The sequence below is a fragment of the Liolophura sinensis genome, chromosome 8 (assembly GCF_032854445.1).
Source record: "Liolophura sinensis isolate JHLJ2023 chromosome 8, CUHK_Ljap_v2, whole genome shotgun sequence".
Lineage (NCBI taxonomy): Eukaryota > Metazoa > Mollusca > Polyplacophora > Chitonida > Chitonidae > Liolophura > Liolophura sinensis.
In genome coordinates this window covers 21,874,765-21,895,809 of record NC_088302.1, presented here as the reverse complement: position 1 = coordinate 21,895,809, position 21,045 = coordinate 21,874,765, and the positions used below count along the sequence as shown (strand labels likewise).

At 39.4% G+C, this 21,045-nt stretch overlaps 1 protein-coding gene across 1 annotated transcript; it reads right to left on the bottom strand.

Moving 5' to 3' along the window:
* Positions 1-3,364: 3,364 nt before the first annotated feature.
* On the bottom strand, positions 3,365-12,626 carry LOC135473311 (neuromedin-U receptor 2-like). Its single transcript, XM_064753159.1, has 4 exons — positions 12,507-12,626; positions 7,576-7,723; positions 5,970-6,263; positions 3,365-4,510 (listed from the first exon to the last, which is right to left on the bottom strand). Exons 3-4 carry the CDS (start codon positions 5,982-5,984, stop codon positions 3,365-3,367), a joined length of 1,161 nt encoding a protein of 386 aa, XP_064609229.1. The 5' UTR covers positions 5,985-6,263; positions 7,576-7,723; positions 12,507-12,626.
* Positions 12,627-21,045: the final 8,419 nt, after the last annotated feature.

Sequence of the window (21,045 nt, the reverse complement as noted above, 5' to 3'; positions counted from 1 at the left end):
TTATCCGGAGCTCTCTTATTTCCTCACCCCTAAGCAGATCGCCATTGCATAAGTCAGCTGTACAAAGAACAATTAAGATGTCAAAGGATAATCAACTTTCAATAAATTGACATTGGTGTTTGACAGCTTGCAAGGAGGCCATAGAATTCACTAGATATTTTTCTTGGCAAATCTCGTTGATTTCGAGAATCTGAATAACAACTTATGTGTACTATTGTACATGTAAAACTCATATTCTGTAATGTCTTATTTTTCACAATCTCCCAAGAGATTTGTAATACAATCGATCTCTCGAATAGCTACCACGCTGCTGAACTTGAGAGGTTCCAAGGTTTTATCAGTTCAAGGGAAACCACCATGTAAAATTATCATGTACACTGATGGGACGACTGAACTTTCATGGATCGATTTGTACGGTAGGTCCACTGGGACGCTGGGCCTGAATATTTCACAATCCAAGGGAGACAACTTAGCATAAATAGCATACGATTATTCCTGAACCAAGACCGGAGCAGAGAACTGGCTGGCACACTAATTCTATTGTTCACTTACGATCCTATAGAGTGTCAACCAGCTGCTTTAGCCAGAAAGAGTTTTACAACGAAAGTGGCCAACAAAACATGAAATATGAACTAGAAATTAAAAACAGAGAAAATTTAGAGTAAATAGTACGTAATTTACAATTATTTATGTATTTATTTGCTTGGTGTTTTACGCCGTACTCAAGAATATTTCACTTATACGACGGCGGCCAGCATTATGGTGAGTGGAAAACGGGCACAGCCCGGGGGAAACCCACAACCATCCACAGGTTGCTGGAAGACCTTCCCGGAGAGGAAGCAAGCATGAGCTGGAATTGAACTCACAGCGACCGCATTGGTGAGAGGCTCATGGGTCATTAAGCTGCGCTAGCGCGCTAACCAACTGAGCCACGGAGGCCCCTACAATCATTTCGTGGAAGCGTAGTTAAACAACCGTCTAAATATAATTATATTACATGACACTGATTTTTGGAAGCATTCATGTTTGGGGAGGCGTAGTATAATGAAAGTTTACAACAGATAGAATTATTCATGTCTGTGGTGATATTAATGCGTCTGTGAAACTTTTATTCATTTTATCGGTGCAGTGACCCAACGGGTTCTAAGAATTAAGCGTTGGTCTCTGTGCCTGGGAACATGAGTGTTTCTTGATAAAGCGGAAGATTTAAATGTGGAGGAGAGTAACGTGAGCAGCCCTCCAGTGCTTTTACTAACACCATAGCTAGTAGGAATTTCCCTTTAGCTCAGCTGACAAACTACTAACCCCTTGACAGGGGAGAGTTCATATCCCGGTGTGAACTACAGAGCACAGTCTCAACCCTGGTGCGGTCAGTGTTAGTAAGGGGAAGAAGGTCAGCAAGATGACCAGATAAGGTTAGCAAATGATTCGCCAGGTGTTTCATACCGAGCAAATGATCCGAGGCGAACAAAAGCACCGGTTTGTAATATGAATTATATTCCTTATTCACGCTGCACCGGCTACTCCCCATCGTCATTAAGATCAACATTTTTGTGAATAAAACTGACGAACAAAAAGCTTGTCATCTTTAGGCGAATACCCTCACTTAGAGAATCTCACTAAGCATGTGACAAAAGTTCTCCGCTCATGGCATCTATCTATAAAAGAATTTTTTTATTATTTCATTGAAGTTTTCAGCTGCACTTCACCTATGCTCGACGGCAGCTAGCATAACGGTGGAAGCAGTTTGGGTAAAAAAACCCAAAGATCCACAGGTTGCTAGTAGACCTCATGTACGACCGGCGAGGAAACCAGCATGAACGATCGCATTGGTGGGAGGTTCCTGGTTCATTGTGCTGCACTAAGACGCTAAATATTAGGGCAAGGGGGCCCCGTCAACCCAAAAAGATCGGATTCCAAAAACAAAAGTGTGGCTCAAGTTTCCCACCTAAGGCACCTTTGTCCAGTACGGCACTCGCAAAAGTAGACAATCAACGCGTCGAAACAGGCGTTTGCATATCAGCCGTCTACCAAGATTGACGTTCAAGGTTAATAATCGCAAGACCATTTCCCCGAAACGACAATTAATACAAATTACCAAATAACTAAGAAAGTATTTTAAGTATACATAGAGAGACATTCAACAGTTTTCTGCCATGTTGGAAAGATGCAATGGGTGAAATCAGAATTCAAACCTTGTACCAAGCTAGATCGTTGGTTGTCCAAAATAAAATTTGTCTCAGTTGCGCTTCGATTGCATCTCTTCATATATCAATTTGACTTTGGAGAACTACGCTGGCTGCTGAGCTTTTAGCTTTGGCTAAAAATCTAAATATAAAATATGACTTAATACCAATTTTAGTTAAAACTCTTTTTAACAACTGGCCCCCAGTGTTTGAACGGTTATCTACTCTAATGAAACACTGTAATGACATTCTTGACAATGTATGTAAATGAATGTATCATTGTGAACGAATACAGTTGCCTGTGTGCGACCTCTCATGTTAATAATAAAACACATCTATACCAAGCGGGGCCTCCATGGCCGAGGTGGTTAGGGTTTTAGCGTGGTGCAATGTCCCAGGAGACCTCTCAAAAATACGGTCGTTGTGAGTTCAAGTCCAGCTCAGCCTGGCTTCCTCTCCGGCCGTACGTGGGAAGATCTGCTAGAAACCCGCGGATGATTTTAGGTTTATCCCGAGCTCTTTCTGCTTTCCTACCACCATAACACTGGCCGTCATCGTATATGCATAAAATATTCTTCAATAAAGTGTAAAACACCAATCAAATAATTAAATAAATATCGAGCAATCGTTATTCTGCATTTCGAAATGCATTTCTAAAAAAAAAAATTTTTTTCTTTAAGATTTATCAGATTTGTTTCCATACATTTGACTTATTTAATGTGGCTCACTGATACTTTTCTTTATAGAATAGTTTAGAAAAAGAGAACCTATAAGGCAGAACAGGAAACTACCAAACTAGCAGAACTGGCCAAGTGTACAAACACTAGATCGTCATATCGTTTGGTGGCTTTGAATGTGCTCAAGGATGGCATAATTCATTAATCAGATTGAAACAAGACGACCGATATGCGCGGCAACCATCAAAAGTGGCACACCACCATCAACTACAACTTAACAGAAGCAATAAGAACAACTACAACAACGCCAGATTTTCAGAGAGTTGCTTGTGGCAGTTAATAAATGATAACTGATAAAACAAAAATCGGTATTGTCTAAAACTGTTCATTGTTAAAAGCATGTTAATCACAGGTTAGGTAAATTATAGCAACTGCCATGGAGAATATAGGATCCATGGATGCATCCGACAAGAAAGTTGTACCCAGAACTGCTGTGTGTGGTTACACTGACGTCTCTGGCGTCGACTGAGTACTCCTACCGTTAGCAGTGGTGCAAGTATTCAAGGCAACTGTTGTTTCTGCTGTGCTATAGTACCGAGTATGCTCGCCAAGCATGCCACCTTTACTCCACGCTTTACAGCGAACAAAGGCTATCATTTTGCACAGCTCTCCGCGAAATATTTTACCGGTTATGCAATAGATATAAAAGTTGCAAGCGTAGTGCGTGAGCCCGATTTCCTGAATTACAGCACGCGCTTGCAAGTAAGCAAAATGTTGCTGCCATGTTACGTCGTTTTCTATTTCTTCGTCCGTCATCGACAATCTTCCTTCCAAGAATGAATAGTTTAAAGCGTACATGATAGACACCGGTAGAGTAGTCACTATCAGATAAAAGGACACGGCCAGAAGCATCAGTGTCGTGGCAGAGTTTTTTCGCGGCGTTCCTTTCAAGGAGCGCATGGACTCTTCGCGACCGATACGCCGTGCTTCCTTGATGACCCGGATGTTAACACCCAGTACCACAACCGGAACAAGCAGAAAAATAAGCATTTCTGTCACCCATGTCCAAATGGACCAAACAGACTCGACACCCCCGTCAGTAACGCTTTTTCTCATAGTACAGATTTGTTGATTGTAATCATACATCAAGAAATATCCCTGAATAGCGCATAATCCCAATGACAATAAGCACAGCAGGATGATAACGATAACTGCACGCCGCGTGGTGCACAGTTTCTCCCTTCTGAACGGGTGGCAAATGGAAATGTAGCGCTCCACAGTAAAGCCGAGAACAAGCAAAGGGGAGTAATACTGAGACCACAGAAAAAATACAGCATACATTTCACAGATGATAGGCACGTCTAAAATGGCCATATTCCAGACATTCACCAATTCGAACAGAACGTGTAACGCCATGAACATTAGATCAGAGAGCGCCAAAGCTGCCAGGTAACATCCGGATGAATGGCGCATGCGCTTTCCTATCCAAACGAGGAAAGCCAGGATATTTCCGGGAAAGCCAAGTATGTATATAATGGGAGTGACGTACTTGTCCACAGCGGCCTGACCAGGGTTGTGTATTGCGTATATGTCCGCCAACTGCCTATCCACAGGAGTGTTGTTGGTTGATGAGGATGCATTGAGAGCCTATCGAATAAATTTTAAAAAAACACTGGTGATTTTGTACAAAACAGAACAAAATTAAAATCAAACAATGTGACGAAATGTGATTCATTCGTCCATAAACCTAAAGTACCGATAAAGTCACCAATCAAATAAATTGAGACTGGATAAAACTGAATTTATAATCACAGCGTTTTATAATCCCGAAGACGCTGTTTTTGTCCTTGGGTAAAGCTGACTAAACTTCAGCAGCATTTAAAGTGATAAATTTCTGGCATTTCATGATGAATCTGGAAAATCACAGCTTTTTGTAAACAGGAAACAAAGTTTTTGTCCAACGGTAAAGGTGACTAAGGTTCAGAGAACGTTCAAAGTGATAAATCTCTGGCATTTCATGATGAGGTTGGAAAATCACAGCTTTTTGTAAACAGGAAACAAAGTTTTTGTCCAAGGGTAAAGGTGACTAAGGTTCAGAGAACGTTCAAAGTGATACATCTCTGGCATTTCACGGCGAGGCTTTCTAAGTAGCAGAGCCTGAGTCAGAAAGACCATCCAACAGAAATGGACAGATATGTATTTGCTTTTAAAGGTTTGATCAAAAATGTAACTGTTTGATTGATAGATTAGTTGATTGACCAGCCAGCGGTTTACGCCTTATTCATCTTACATGACGGCGGTCAGGTTTTTGGCCGTGGGAATCAGGACAGATCTCGACTAAACTGACCGCGCCTCGTAAAGTACGTGTCAAACTTCCAGACATACTACAGCAGCTGAATCAACGGTTACATAACAGTGGAATAAGCATTTACATCTATTTTTCCATCATCTTAACATATGAATCAATCCCATTTATCAACAGTATTCCAGGCTGGTATAATGACATTAAACTTGTATTTACGATGGTAGAATAGACAACTGGGGTTTGGGTGAAGCAGGCCTTCTCGTTAACATCCGTATCACAGAAAGACCAGATTAATGAGTGATGATCACCAGAAGGAAGGAATATTTGGAAACATTATTTCAGTTATCTTTTACTCATAAGTAAAAAGAGTTTTCCCAACGTTCGGTGTCGTGATTAGAGTTGGGAAAACTTCCCGGGAGTTCCTTATTCCTGATAGTATGGTCCATAAAGCTCAGCTCAGAATTCAAATGTTTGAGCGCCTTTAACTCTTTAACAAATTTATGAAAGTATATGCATAGTTTTAAGTGGTCTGTTTAGTGATGCCTATTTCGATTTTGAGAGGTCTTTTTCTTGAACAAATGATCCCATCTAACCGGTGAAATCTGGCCTTATATCTCAGGTAGGGTTTTATTCTAACGGTTCAGGCAAATACTTAAATAGTAGCAACTTACACACACCCTTGCAACATGCTCTAAGCAGGTTCAGAATATACATGCAGTGATGATAATCTGTAATCACTGGTCTATAATGACTCAAAATGTTGTCACGACAGTTAAACAGTCCTATGAAACCATATCTTACTTCTGTCACTTCCATAGCGTGATCCCTAGTCACCTTGTAGTTTTAGCAGAACTGTAGTTTCAGACTTCAGGTAGCGTGGTATGTAGTTGACTTTAGACTTCAGTAGCCTGATATCTAGTCAACTTTAATATTAGCGTGATATCTAGTCGATCTCAACCTTCAGCAGTATTGTCAACCTCAGCCTTCAGTAGTGTGTTGCGTTGTCAACCTCAAACTCCAGTAGTGCGATTCCTTGTCAACCTCAACCTTCAATAGCGTGATACCTAGTTCATTTCCAGCATCCGTAGCGAAAACCTACAGAGAAAGAAAAATATTGTATCTTAGCTCATGAATTTTGCAGCTGACGTTGTCTACAGCAAATGATTCATTTATTTATTTGATTGGTGTTTTACACCGTACTTAAGAATGTTTCATTTATTCGACGGCGGCCAGCATTATGATAATTATTTTGGGAGGAAACCGAGCAGAGCCACGACCATCCGCAGGTTCCTGGCAAACCTTCCCACTTACGGCTGGAGAGGAGGCCAGCATGAGCTGGACAAATACACGAAATAAAATATTAGTTTTGATGCTAAAAGTTACATTTTGTCTATTGGATATTAAGCACCTTTCAAGTGAACCTTAAAACGCATTGCTAAGATCAATAGAAGTCTCGGAATGAGGTAAAATATGTAGCGCGGTCTGCAACGACGAAAGTTTGTGTCATTTACCGTAAGTACTGGAGACCCCATAGAATGTATGATTAATCCGGTGGCAGTTGGAAGTCCTGAGAAAAAAGGTGGGACACGTTTGTCCATTGCATGTAATGATGGCACATAATAATGATGTTTTCAAACGCTCTGTCCAGTTTCAGTTCACCCTCTTTGTATAGCGAATATCAGTAATAAATGTAACAATGTAATAAAAATGTAACAATGTAATAAAAAATGACCTATGTGTAGAACTATCTTACGGCATATGAATATACACATATATATTGTAAGTTTGAATCAACGGTAGGAAATGAAAGGTAGTTCGATTTATTTGCAACGACAAATAAGAACAAATGTGAAAATCGAAATCATTGCTTCAGCGTAAGTTAATTATTTTATCTAATATGCACTGCGCAGAATGTGCAGTTGTTTTATAAACAGAACAGAGTATATGATACTATCCATCATTAAAATACATCGGTAGCTAAAGTACATCAAATATACTTGGTATGAACAGGGTTGAAAGGTGGTCTGTACCCATCTGGAATATAACTGGTCCATACATAGATGCCAAGGCTGTAGGGCGATGGCCTTTTGCGCAAAAGAATATGGTTGAAACCTGTAAAGTGATACCTAACATCACTATGTGGGGAGGGGGAGAGATTCCAAGAGCTCAAACTAAAGGTCTGCTATATCTGGCCTCACTACAGCTGTTATCATCAAATACAGATCTTGACTAAGATAATGGTTATAGTTTACAGATATGCAGAATTGCTGGAAAATTCTGTTGGTCTCTTGTGGAAAACTTTCTCCGTAAATAATGCCATTAAATATAAAATTTCAACAAACTGGGACTGAGTCTTATAAAAAAAAAGCTTTAGTAAAAATGACCTTCCAGACTAAGGTTCTCGTACCTATACCGAAGTCCTTCCTGGAAAAACTCTCATCCATTTATATTCTGGCCGTCTCAAGAACAACAAAGGTGGCGCCATGACTTTCTGCTTGATTTTATGTTGTCCACTTCTATATTCTTTGTACACCACTGTTCTTCTTTTGTGCTTTCTGAAAGGAGATAAAAAAAGCTTTAGAAAAGAGACTCACAAGACTATTATTTCGATATTTCAAAGAAGACGTCATCACGTAATACTCTCGGACTTCTTCGTCGTCACATGGCGGAAAAATTGTTAAGTACGACGTCAATCCCTAAGCAATCAGTCCAGTAATACTCGGAAAACGTATAGAAAATCGTGGCGTGAACTATACGTACAAAGATGATTTTTTCCCCTACACAGATATTTATGCTAGATCTTTATCAGATGCTGTCAGTAATAGATGAAAATTATTGTTCGGTGCTGTGTGAAAATCTTTCAAAGAACATCACGATTTCTCTCAGATTGCCAAAATGCGGTGAGAGTTGTCTACATTATGTATACCACATATCAATTCACAAGCTCAGAAGTTATTTGGCACAAAGCACTATTTTGCGTTCCGCTGCGCGGGAAAGAGTAGCATAAAGTTTCCGTATACATTTGCGTGAGGTTTTTCCTAGTGAAATATTTCTGCAGTTGACAGCTAAAGACTTTTGTAGCATGTATCTTACTTATGTCAGGGACCACCTCCGTGATGACTTCCCAACTATAAAGCAGATTTCATCTCTGCACTTGATATAAACAGGCGCCGTTTTGATCTTAAGCATGGAATGCAATTCCAATCAGTTTTAAGATATCTGTACATTTACTGAATAAAACATACCTTTCCCTTATTCATAAACTTTTTTCGAGATCTCGAATTTAACTCACCCATCAGTCTTGACAGGTTAATCTTCAGATTAGATGTAGTTGAAATAACTTCTTCCGTGTAGAGATGGGAGAATGAGCTAGGGTGAAACGGTTTGAGAAATGATGAAGAAAGCAGCCTTTAATATCTGGCAGATCCAGAGACGATGTTGGAGATTCAATATTTCAATTTAGTCTACTATAAAATTCTGTTACATAACACTGATGCTACAGGAATGCTTTAATCTTCTTATTGAAGCAAATCTTCTACTGTCTTCAAACGTACATGTACCTGTTTTTAATTATCATTTAGGTGGGTCTGCCAATATACCACACACTAGCATAAAAGCAGGTCGGCAAACTGAGTTGACATTACAGGTATGTACTTTCTCCTTCCATACACTAAATTTGTAACAAATTAAACCGGCCGTCCGTCAAGTTTCTATTTATAAACGTGTTGTCACTCGGCATTTTCATTTTTGTTTCTCTGTAAACAGGTGGAGGTAGACTATAAAATGCCCCACTCGGCAGTAAGCATAAACGTGTTACAACAACAGTCTTCGGTGGAATCAATCCACGCTGGGAAATCCTCAACCCGATCACAAGCCGGAAGACTTTCAACTGTACACGACTATCCATTCACAAGTGTATACCCAAAGGTAAAAACACATAAAAAAACTACCATTATTTGTCTATCCAATTGCATCAGATCGACGGTTGAGTTCAGTCAAGTGTTCTTGCTACAATTACTTATTTTCCTCGCTAAGGTCTTTTGTTCTGTTTTGCTCGTTAACAAAAGATACTTGTAAAATCAGATCAATGACGTCCACCATTGGCTAGTTCCGGACGGTGAGGGCTTTTTGCCCTCCCAGCAGGTTGGGTCTCGGTCCCACATGGTTAGTGCTATAGGCACCTTCCCCACACGTTATCACGGCTTTATTCAGGTCCATGCAAACGATAGAGTCTGTCCTTATTGACTCTTCGGGCTGCTAGAGAATTCCTCTCGGGGATTTCCGTTTGTTTGGTCTTACCATTAACTTCAGCAACCCCGATCAAACAAATTTTACAAAGGTTAAGCACATTGATTTATTACGGTAGAAATGGCTGAAGTATAGTCGTGACTGAATTGCTTGTCTTGCCGGTGTTCAAAGTTATCTTAAACACACAGACCTTGTGCGTGTGGCTTTACAGTCTGCTGTATATAGCCGTGATTTTTATTGGCACATAATACACTACACGTTAGCTCAAGGGATCAAGAGAAGAGCTGGGTATAGTGATCTACCACCAAAAACGATATGTGGGGCACATGCTTTGGGGTAGGGGCGGGAGAGTGCTCGAGGCGGCAACTCTGTAAACGTAAGGGAGTCAAGATTTATTAATCGGGTAAAATTCCGATAAAAAAATCGGCAAAAGTGTGATCTGTATAACTACAGGCTAAAACGTCTTTAAGATTAAAATGATTTATGAACCGGTTGCTAGGTGACTGATTCTTCTCCCTTTTTTATTTCATTTCTTTTTTCTTCTACTCTTTGTTTACATTTAGTTATTTACAAATGGCTCACTTGGTCACAAACCTATGTTCGTCAATAAATTAAAGCACAACACCGGTCTATGGCTTTTTTCGTGACGATATATTTACCCATAAATCTCTAGTTCTCAGAAGTGAAGTAAGAGGCCTTGCGTAAGTACACAAATCACGAAAAGATGACCCTGATCTCGCGATAAATGGAAAAACAAGTATAGTAATGTACTCACGTGTAAAGGCTTGTGTCTTCCCTGTTAAATGCAAATCACACATTTCGAGTTCTCACTTTGTCTTCATTGACAAAAAAAAGTATAGCGAATTTGGCCAGAAATTGAGGACCAGTTGCAAATAGTTTGAACCATATTTTATCATTTATCTCCATGTCCATATCTCCCTAAAAATTTTAATTCATAAGCAACGAACCACGGCGAAGTTAGGCATGAAGTAACTTTAGAAAAATAACGCATTCTCCCATAAATCTTACTTATAAAACCCATGGGTTCCCTTGAATTCAAAATATGCAAAGAAGGCTATAATGACCACTTGACGCCTTTCTCGTCGATGAACTCTGACAAGTCCGCGGACAGACACAGAACGACAAGTGATGCGTCTGAACGTAAACAAGACCACGTGTATAGGCCTCGTGGGGTCACAAGGTCAAGTATGTATACACAGTTTAGGCATTGATGTAAAACAAGTGCAGGAAACGGAATAATCACTGTGAGTAGACTGACGTTCCTGTGTAAATTTTGCGGATAAATGTGATTTTAGGACTGGATCTTATGATTATTCACCTCGACTGTCCATTATAGTTGACGATTGGCAAACGAACGTCTGTCATGACGCCCGATTGAAAAACTTGACCCACTTTACGGTCATATGATGGGTTTTTTAAAGTTTTGCATGGTTAATTTTCTCTAGCCTATATATAGTTTGCAGTTTACTTTCTTCCAGATATTTAGTTCGTATGCTTGTTTTGTAGAGCCGTTATAAGCCGTTATAATTTGGAAACGAAGAAATACCGACTATACAGAACATGTAAGGTAAACTTTGTAACATACGGAATCCAAAAAAGCCGTAGAATCATACTAAAATTCTAATTTAAATCGGAATTTCTGGAATAGGGCAAACCTACAAAATGATTACGTCTGTATTAACCCTGCCACGACAAGCACTGTCGTTATGCCATCGAAAATACGGTCAAGACGGCCCATGCAAAGAAGGAAACAAGTGAATATGGAAACAAGAAAATAAGCAGTTATGCAGAACAAGGAAATAAGCAAACCGGAAACAAGGATACAAGCAAACAAGAGGTGAATTAAGGGGGTGATCCCCTCGTCTATCATCACAATTTACACAATATGTAACATCACGTACACTATACTGGAGTACAAATGAAACTTAAGAGTATTAGCAACTGTTTCTGTACGTAAGGTTTCTAAAATTATTTGCTTATGCAATTGTTATTGTCTACCCAGGTGATAAACTTCAAATATAGGACTAGTATCCATCATTTCCTATGTATAATTGGGTTATTAACGATCATTATACAAACTGACCCTAGTAATATATTTAATCATTAACAACATGTGGGATTGGGGCAGTAATGTTCGTCGTTCACACAAACACCTCTGTGCGCATGTGTGACTTCAAATCCGAGTCAACGTAAACCCTGCCCTGATTTAGGACTACATCGACTTTAAGTAAACAGACATGCTAAACGTAGACGCCGTTATAGATAAATGGAGAAAGGTCCCAGCTGTATTTTTTCTCCTTGTGGCAAGAAGTTACGTTCAGGCACTTTGATGTTTATATAAGGCAAAGATAAAATAAATGCTTAGGTTTTTTTGCAATATTCTTATAAAATGGAGAAGCCTTTTGTAAACATGACGCTACGCTGAAAGCGCAGTGCGATGAAATGTGAATTTTCCCTCAACTTCAAAGCGTTAGTCTGGCTGGTTAGTTGCGGTAGTTAATATGCGTTTGTGAGATCTATAGGCTGTAGGTACGAATGCAGATATCGCTTATCCGACTGCGGCTTTAAACCAGGAGATTGGTGTCGGGTACCCAGCAAAGGGCTGTGGTTTACCGAATCATCTAACGGTCGTATACGTGAGAAACTCGTAAGTATAAAGTAAACATGAACCAAACTGACATCAAAATACACACAAATATACAGCAACCGTTCAATTCTCTAAGAATTCATCTCCAGACTATTCCGGAAAATTTCTCTCTACATGGAAGCGTGTTCTTGATTTTAAGTTACTTCATCTAATGCAAGTATCTAAATCAGTACTATAGTTGCTCTTATAGTATAGGCCCCTATGCATACACAACAGACGTTAGAAACGCCCTGTTTGAAGTTTCCATGCAGTTTATATTCTGTGGTAGCCCTGTACATACGGTCAGTCAGGGTTGCCTCAGGTAAATATGTTCAAACGTACAACATTTCATTCCTGTGACAGACAAATTGGCACATATAAATTAGCAGTTACTGAAAACTGACAGTCGCTTACTTGCATGCAGTGACAGGCGAATTACGTACCAGATAGGCTAAGTCAGGAGCAAGGTAATCCATATCTGTGCAAGAGGAACGTACGAAGTGTATACCAGTTTTCTATGGAATGCTGTCTTCAGTGGTCTACGTCCGGCTGAGATGGGTTAGAGTCCTGGGCAGATGGGATAGAGTGCCTGGTACTTGATATCAACTACTTCTCACCGTAACACACTCCACTCTGCATGTGGCTTATAGAACGAGGGGATAGTTCGCGGCGGCAAAGAGAAAGCTCACACGCTCGCTCGCTCGCTCCTTACATCTGCGCATGTTCATACCGCTGCATGGATGCTCGTGCTGCGTAAGACAATGTAATGTTATGGACTTCCCATTTATGGCTGTTCCCCAACCAGGTGGACAAGAAAAGTTCTCCGGATGCTATACATCATTGAGAGAGATTAGGAAAGAAAAAATGGCTGTGCACTCAGTTAAGCAGGTCAATGAAACTCTGGTAGCCGATCTTCCACAATAACAGCGATCTGTGTATATAAATTTTCTGCGTATGTATATATAAATTTCCCGCGTTCCTGTTAGAGCACATGACACGTATAAAGCGCACCACAGTAGGCGAAAAGCGAACAGTGCCTCTCATTGAATGAATGTATGAATGAGTATTGCTTAAATCCCACTCTGCGGTCGCTCTTAGTTCAAGTCCAGCTCATGCTGGCTTCCTCTCCGACCGTACGTGCCTTGTCTGCCAGCAACCTGTGGATGGTCGTGGGCTTCTCATGGGCTCTGCTCGCTTTCCTTCCACCATAATACTGGCCCCCGTCGTATAAGTGAAATATTCTTGAGTACGGCGTAAAACACCAATCAAATAAATAAATAATAAATAAATCCTTCTCCGGCAGTACTGCAGCCATACCGTGGGAATACCTTCTCAACGAATGCCTTTCGTTAATATATCCATTTACCACAAACGGAAAAGAAGTTTTGCAAACTTAATTTGATGGACGAAATATAATGACATTAGCCATATCCATTATTTTTAAAAGTATCTTCATCTTTAATTCAAAAGGTGTTAAATTAATTTTTTATTTTCATGTTTTAATAAAATCACAGATGCTTATTCCAGATGTGCTCTATTCCTTTAATATATATAATATATATATATATTAGAATATTTAACTGATATCAAATGTGGCAAATTTATTTCGATTTTAAATTATACTATTTGATGTTTTGAGTGTAATACAGTAATAAACTACTCAGTTACTTAAACTTATATACGCAACATATACACATGTTCCAACTATTCCAACTATTTGCCAACCTCTCTTCAGTGGTATGCCAGTCTAAGGATTTGCCATAGTTTCTGCACCGTGTGTAAGTTCGCAAAGCTTTGTGAATATTTACAGATCGTTTGCAACTGTAGAATTCTAGGCTTATCCGCCACCACAAGGATTTAGAAATTTGGTTTATTCAACTGTATGAACACAAGTGCCAATATACTAGGGAAGTGTATGTTTAAAAATATCAGTGTTACATTTTTATGTCTCATTATGTTTGATGTTTATGTATCATAGGTCACTCCGATGATTCTCCGGATGTTTATGTGTCATAGGTCACTCCGATGATTCTCCGGATGTTTATGTGTCATAGGTCACTCCAATGATTTTTGGTTGTTTATGTGCCATAGGTCGCTCCGATGATTCTCCGGATGTGTATGTGTCATAGGTCACTCCGATGATTTTTGGTTGTTTATGTGCCATAGGTCACTCCGATGATTCTCCGGATGTGTATGTGTCATAGGTCACTCCGATGATTTTTGGTTGTTTATGTGTCATAGGTCACTCCGATGATTTTTGGTTGTTTATGTGCCATAGGTCACTCCGATGATTCTCCGGATGTTTATGTGTCATAGGTCACTCCGATGATTTTTGGTTGTTTATGTGCCATAGGTCTCTCCGATGATTTTTGGTTGTTTGTGTGTCATAGGTCACTCCGATGATTTTCCCGATGTTTATGTGTCATAAGTCACTCCGATGATTTTTGGTTGTTTATGTGCCATAGGTCTCTCCGATGATTTTTGGTTGTTTGTGTGTCATAGGTCACTCCGATGATTTTCCCGATGTTTATGTGCCATAGGTCTCTCCGATGATTTTTGGTTGTTTGTGTGTCATAGGTCACTCCGATGATTTTCCCGATGTTTATGTGTCATAGGTCACTCCGATGATTTTTGGTTGTTTATGTGCCATAGGTCTCTCCGATGATTTTTGGTTGTTTGTGTGTCATAGGTCACTCCGATGATTTTCCCGATGTTTATGTGCCATAGGTCTCTCCGATGATTTTTGGTTGTTTGTGTGTCATAGGTCACTCCGATGATTTTCCCGATGTTTATGTGTCATAGGTCACTCCGATGATTTTTGGTTGTTTATGTGCCATAGGTCTCTCCGATGACTTTTGGTTGTTTATGTGCCATAGGTCTCTCCGATGGTTTTCCCGATGTTTATGTGCCGTAGGTCACTCCGATGATTTTCCCGATGTTTATGTGGCATATGTCACTCTGAAGACTTACCATCAAATATGCATCATGCATCATGCATCACACCAAGGGCCTGGGTTGTTCATTGCTCACGCGTTACAGGTCGCGTGACTAATTCCTCGTTGCTACTATTTAAGTATTTGCATGAACAGTTAGAATAAAACCGTAACTAGAATAAATTTTAAAAAAACGTGTTGACGACACAGCATTTTGAGCAAATTTAAACCAGGGACGCCTGATAAACTGTTATTAATACCACTGCAGTTTTCTTATCTAATTCTTAAGTTACGGTGTGTTAAGTTGCTACTAATTTAGCATTTATTTGACAACAAAGAGGAAGCATTCGATGTGTGGTCATTTGTAAGTTATTACTTTGTCGTAACGGTTCTGTTTTTACTGTCCGCCCTCTATGGTCTTTTATATTATATAGGCAAGCGAATGAAAACGCTGTCATTGCTTATGCATCATAGGACATTAAGTTGATTTGGTACTGCTTATGAATCACAATGCACTGCAATAACAAGGTATTGCTCATGCGTTATACAGGTCATTAGAATGACTTGTCATTGCTTACGCAACGCAAGTCACTTCGAAGTGCGTAACAATTGCAATATCTCTGACTGACACGCGAAATATAAACAATGACAAGTTATCAAAGTGCAAGAAAGGCATTGATAATGGCAAGAGTTACGTACTGTGAATCAGTTGTCAGCTATTATAATGAACATCCCAAGTCAGTAATCCCAAGATCGGTGTGCAAAGCAACGTTCAACACAAGCAACTGAAGAATTAACTGAGAGAGTATATAAAGTAAGAACTTAAGACGGAGCCTTGTAAAGAGAAACAATTTTCAACGATGCCGAAAAGAGCTAGGCAAGGAGTGTTCTAGTTGGGACATTGTAATCAATACTCAATGAAAACCTTACCAGCTTATGAGTTGTCGGTAATGAAATGTATGTGCCTAAGCTGCATTTAATGCACATCTGTTAGTATGTCCAACATGACGACTTTATATATAATGATGCATATAGATCCTCTAGACTCTCCGATTAGGATCCACATGCACCAACCAATCATCTTCGCTTAGACGCCGGTGTTTCACGTCAATCATGCCAGTGATAATTTGCCACCGTTCTTACAAGTAACGACTTCTCCAGGTTTCAGCCGTAAAGCTATAATGTTTTCAGTCGGAAGGGTAATTCAAGCATCATTCAAATTAATCGTGCTAAAGTATGTACCGGTAGCCCTAAATAGATATTGCCACAGTATGCCAACTTCAAATGGTGAAACTGGAGCTTCTGGTGAATAGTAAAAAAAAACCTTTAGCTATTCTAAATCCAACAATGGAATACAATCAAAATTTTAAAAACCAGATAAAATGATAAATAATGAATTTGCACATCCTGTAAATCCTGTTACGAGTGTCTTATCTCTCTCAGGTTAGGATAGGCTTTCATAACAGCATTCCTGCATAAAGTCATATTGCAGAGAGATATTTTATAATTATTTGTCTATATCATTATATAATGACCGTTTAACGCCTTTCAAAGAATGTTTCACTTATGGGAACGTGGTCAGTTTTATGGTTGGAGGAAACCGTTGTGTCCGTAGGAGACCACCGCTTTTTCTTGACTTAAAGTAGTAGCTATTCGTCAAATGGATGAAATATTGTTGAGTACGACGTTAAACCCCAAGCACTCACTCACTCACTTAAAGTAATAGCCGAATCTGTGAAACCTCTGTGGAATCATTTGTCAGGGTCGATTTACGGCATACACTTTAGCCAAATGAACTCATTAGATATGAAAACTGTGTAAAGAAAATATGAAAAACGTGGCAATGTGAAAAAAACGTGATAATGTGAAAAACGTGAAAGTGAGAAAAACACGAAAATGTGAAAAGTGTGAAAACTTCTGGTAATAACAATAAAACCTAATATATTAAGATAATGTCACATACATATAATGTTTTAAAATAAGATTTAAGATTTGTGATTGTCACGTGTCTGAAATGAACAGCGGTTTTCGACGGCTCTGCCGGAGTGCACTGCCTACCTTGCACAGGAATGTCCCGAACAGTCATAAAGTAAGCTGACAGTGAAGTTTGTTTTGTGGCACCTTTAAACAGGGGTCATGATTTGTTGTGGCAGAATTGATCTATAGGTCGTCCCTCCACCCCATTTCCCCCGCCGATTCCCACATTGTTTCCACGCGATCTCGGTTCTATGGGGCCTCCTACCGAGGTATTGCAGAAGGTGACTCACCTGTCCCACTGACATGGCAACCGATTTAAGAGTTTAGAAACACAGAAATTTCACACTATGCAGGTAACTCCAAAAACAGCAAAACGATACCTCTTTATAGCTTTGGGCTCATCTATAAGACAGACATAGAGGCTCGTCATTCTCGTCAAGCTTGAGATGCCCCACTTCGGATTTGATCTCTTGGTTTAATTGTTATAGCAAAAACCATTATCTTCATTCATCGGCTTCATTGTAGGAATGTTCACACATAAACACATATCTATTCAGATACACTCTATAAAAGAACATTAGTTATATGAATTGCCAGTGTCTCTATTGTATAAGAAAGGAACATTCACCAGCTATGCGAGGATATAGGGGCCATTCTTCAAAAGGTATGTTTAATTCATTATCAACAAAACTCCTTGCGCTGTTTATAATGGCTACTCGAAGAGGTGCTAACCGGTCCGCGTTCATCTAAGAAGTCGTTTAGCGGGACTATATACCTCAACGAACCTCGCCTCACTTTACGGCGTTAACTTTGCCACCGACGTGTGTTTAGATGAGAGAGAAAAAAAGCCGAGGATAATTGCTTCAGAAGTATTTATTAAGTACAGTTTACATTCCGCTGGATTTTACTTGGCTTCAGCTACAGTTTATGAGGTCTAAAAATAACGGAGAAGTGACAGGGGAAACAGGTTCTGGTCGTATAATGATCTGTGCAAGCATAGCTCTTCAGGGGCCAGCTCAAATTAATGTATTTCACAGGTTTTGTGATTACGAGGAGCCGCGATGGCCAAGTAGATGTAACTTTGCATGGGAAAATGTCAGGATTCCCCAGAGTGCCTTAAAGATTACACCAGAGTTGCGTGCGAGAATGATAGAAAAGGCGATAAGAGATATTTTAAGTTTGCATCTTTGAAGTCCGTTGACATTATGATGAATGGTGCAGAACGAAGATGTATTATTATATACCGGTATCGCATAGTTCCATTTCGGCCATGCATGCTCTTGAATAAAATCTATACCTATTCCTTAAGAGCACAGGCATTTTAACCTGTGCGTGCCCTTACGAAATCTATACTCTGTCAGGTATTTTATTTTAAAGGTCACAGCCAATTAATTATCTCCTGAGAATACTCAACGCTTCATTAATTAATCCCAAGCACACGCTACCTTCAATGCGCATGTTCTTGATTAAAATTTAACAGACACAACCAAAGAAGTCACCATGACACATTTGATGTTTTTAGCAGTATTTTCATACATGATGCACGTTGGAATAATGTAAATGAGCGAAAGACCCAACTACATGTATCATTGATTAAGCTCAACAAAGACGTGATTCAAAAAGTCACAAGAATCGAGCAGAAATCAAATAGTTAATTAGCTGTTTTAAATGGAAATGCATTTCAGTAGCACACACACGTGCATACCAAATTTGAAAACCCTGTCTGAAAAGGCATGAGATCTACAGGGCCATCTCCTCTAGATAGATGGACAGACAAACACCATAGCGATATAATTATTTCGGCATAATTTGCTAAAGGGTTTACCAGTTTCGCAAAGCTGAAAATGTTAACTTATCAAATAAGTTTTTTTTTTAAATTTGAAGTTTGGAAGATTGTAGGATGTTATATTAGGTTCAGCCAATTTCGTGAAATTATTGAGAACTGATCTGGAGCTAAACTTCATGACCTTACCATATGCCATGCTACTGTCTGGAAATTTCTCAGGGAGTCATAAATGGTTTATCAATCATGACTGGTTTTATAATCATACACTCTGAATTTGTATCAAACGTTCCTGGTTGTTGGCACATACATTAACCACGGGATGCCTTGACAAATACGTGTTAGCCCATTTACCTAGTTGTTGGCCTGGTCAAGAATAATACTTTACATAGAAGAATATAAACTAATGGTGTGGTAATTATACCAAGTGGCATGCGCCCATACAACGGATCATCAGGTGCGGCCGTGCACTGTGAAGAGGATCGAAGTGTGGCCGAAAATTATAGCCCTTGTAACTTGCACTGCTATGAGTGTAGAAGTGTTGATGAAATCATACTCCTGATAACGCACACTCTGCCACACTCTAACGTCACCGCCACCACTAGCAAAATTTGTACAGAAATCTTGAACAAGGGCGAGGTCACTGGGGTCACGGTAATGAAGCAGGAAGTGATATCAGATAAAACAAAAACTCTGTCTTAATCTCTGTTTCTGATATTACTTTATACACTTGCATTTGCTTTATCTGAAGTACGCACAACATGATTCTAACCAACACGTAAAGCAGTTTTATGGCCGAATGCTGATTAAATAGGTCCGCGCGAGGACACCAGTGGTGAGGCTAAGCCTAGTCAAGCCTTGGTGCTTCGCTAAGACTCCAAAGGTCAAGCTTGCCTACAGTGGTATCAGTGATGTAAAGCGAACGTTGAGAGCGGCACATGCGCTGAAAGGAGTATGGGCCGAAATTTGTAGTAGCTGAAACACTGCCTGTGTGAAGCAGTATGGAAATGTGGCAGAAAGGACCTGATACGTTAAAGCGGAGAATCGCCTCAGAGAGGTACGATAAGAAAGTGCAAATTTCAAAATCCCATCAGAATTTTGTAAATTTCCGAATCAGAAGTATAAAACTTAAAAAAAGCTATAATGCCATAAAAGAGATGGTTGCTTAGTAATCAACCTCCAAAAATGCACGTTCGATCAAAAATGCCAAGTTTTCTTTCAAACAAGGCGCTGTGTTTTTTATTTACAGTTTGAAGGTCAACGTTAACCAGAAAAACATCTCTGCTGAAACTTTCCTGTGTGTATTTCTATGTGCTGTCAAAGTTTCGTTTTGGTTAACTTTTGTGTTCATATGGAGAAAATAAACTTTATAATGTGATCAGTTTTTTCATACTCTGGCAACTTTAAATCCGTATTTCTGACATAGTCTGTCAGTCATCCTCCACAGTACAGTGAACTAAGGGAGTCATTATGGAGAACAGATTTTACCTCAAGGAAGATTTTGATTCTTGGTGGGGTTATTTTTCTTTCTCTGTCAACATACTTTTTGTGTGGGTGAAGATATAGGCTGTTTTGCATTAGATATGTGTTTTCATTTAGTAGAGTGGATAATTGTTAAGCCATGGTATTACGTAATGTGTGGCAACTATAGCGAAATCATATGTGAACCCTGGTTGAGAGCACGTGGTCCTCCAGCTATCGCTAACATTAACACGTTACGCGTAGCGGAAGTATAAGGCTGAACATTTGTTATATAAGTATTTAATTGACTGGTGCATAACTGCGTGCTCAGGAATTTTTCAGGAAGAGGAAATAGAGGAAAGAGGAAATAAATGGATGGACTAACATTACTGGGGATGCTGGCCTATGTCGTCCACTTTGTCTTTATTTTCCCCGTCTGTTTTTACTTCCCTTTTCCTGTTATATAGCAAAAATGCATTTAAGCAATGTATAGGTCGTATTTTTCTTTTCTTTTTTTTTTATTCTTTTTTTTTTTTTTTTTTTTTGCATTAGACATTTCAGTCTGACTGGAACAGGCTACCAATTTTTCGATTTTAGTACCTATACATTACTTCAATGCGTTTTTGCTATATAACAGGAAAAGGGAAGTAAAAACAGACGGGGAAAATAAAGACAAAGTGGACGACATAGGTCAGCATCCTCAGTAATGTTAGTCCATCTATCTATTTCCTCTTTTATACAACCATCGAAGTCAGCAAAATACTGCGGTTTTCACCAACGCTATGCATGGCTGATGATATAGTACTTTTATTACTGTACAAAATAATG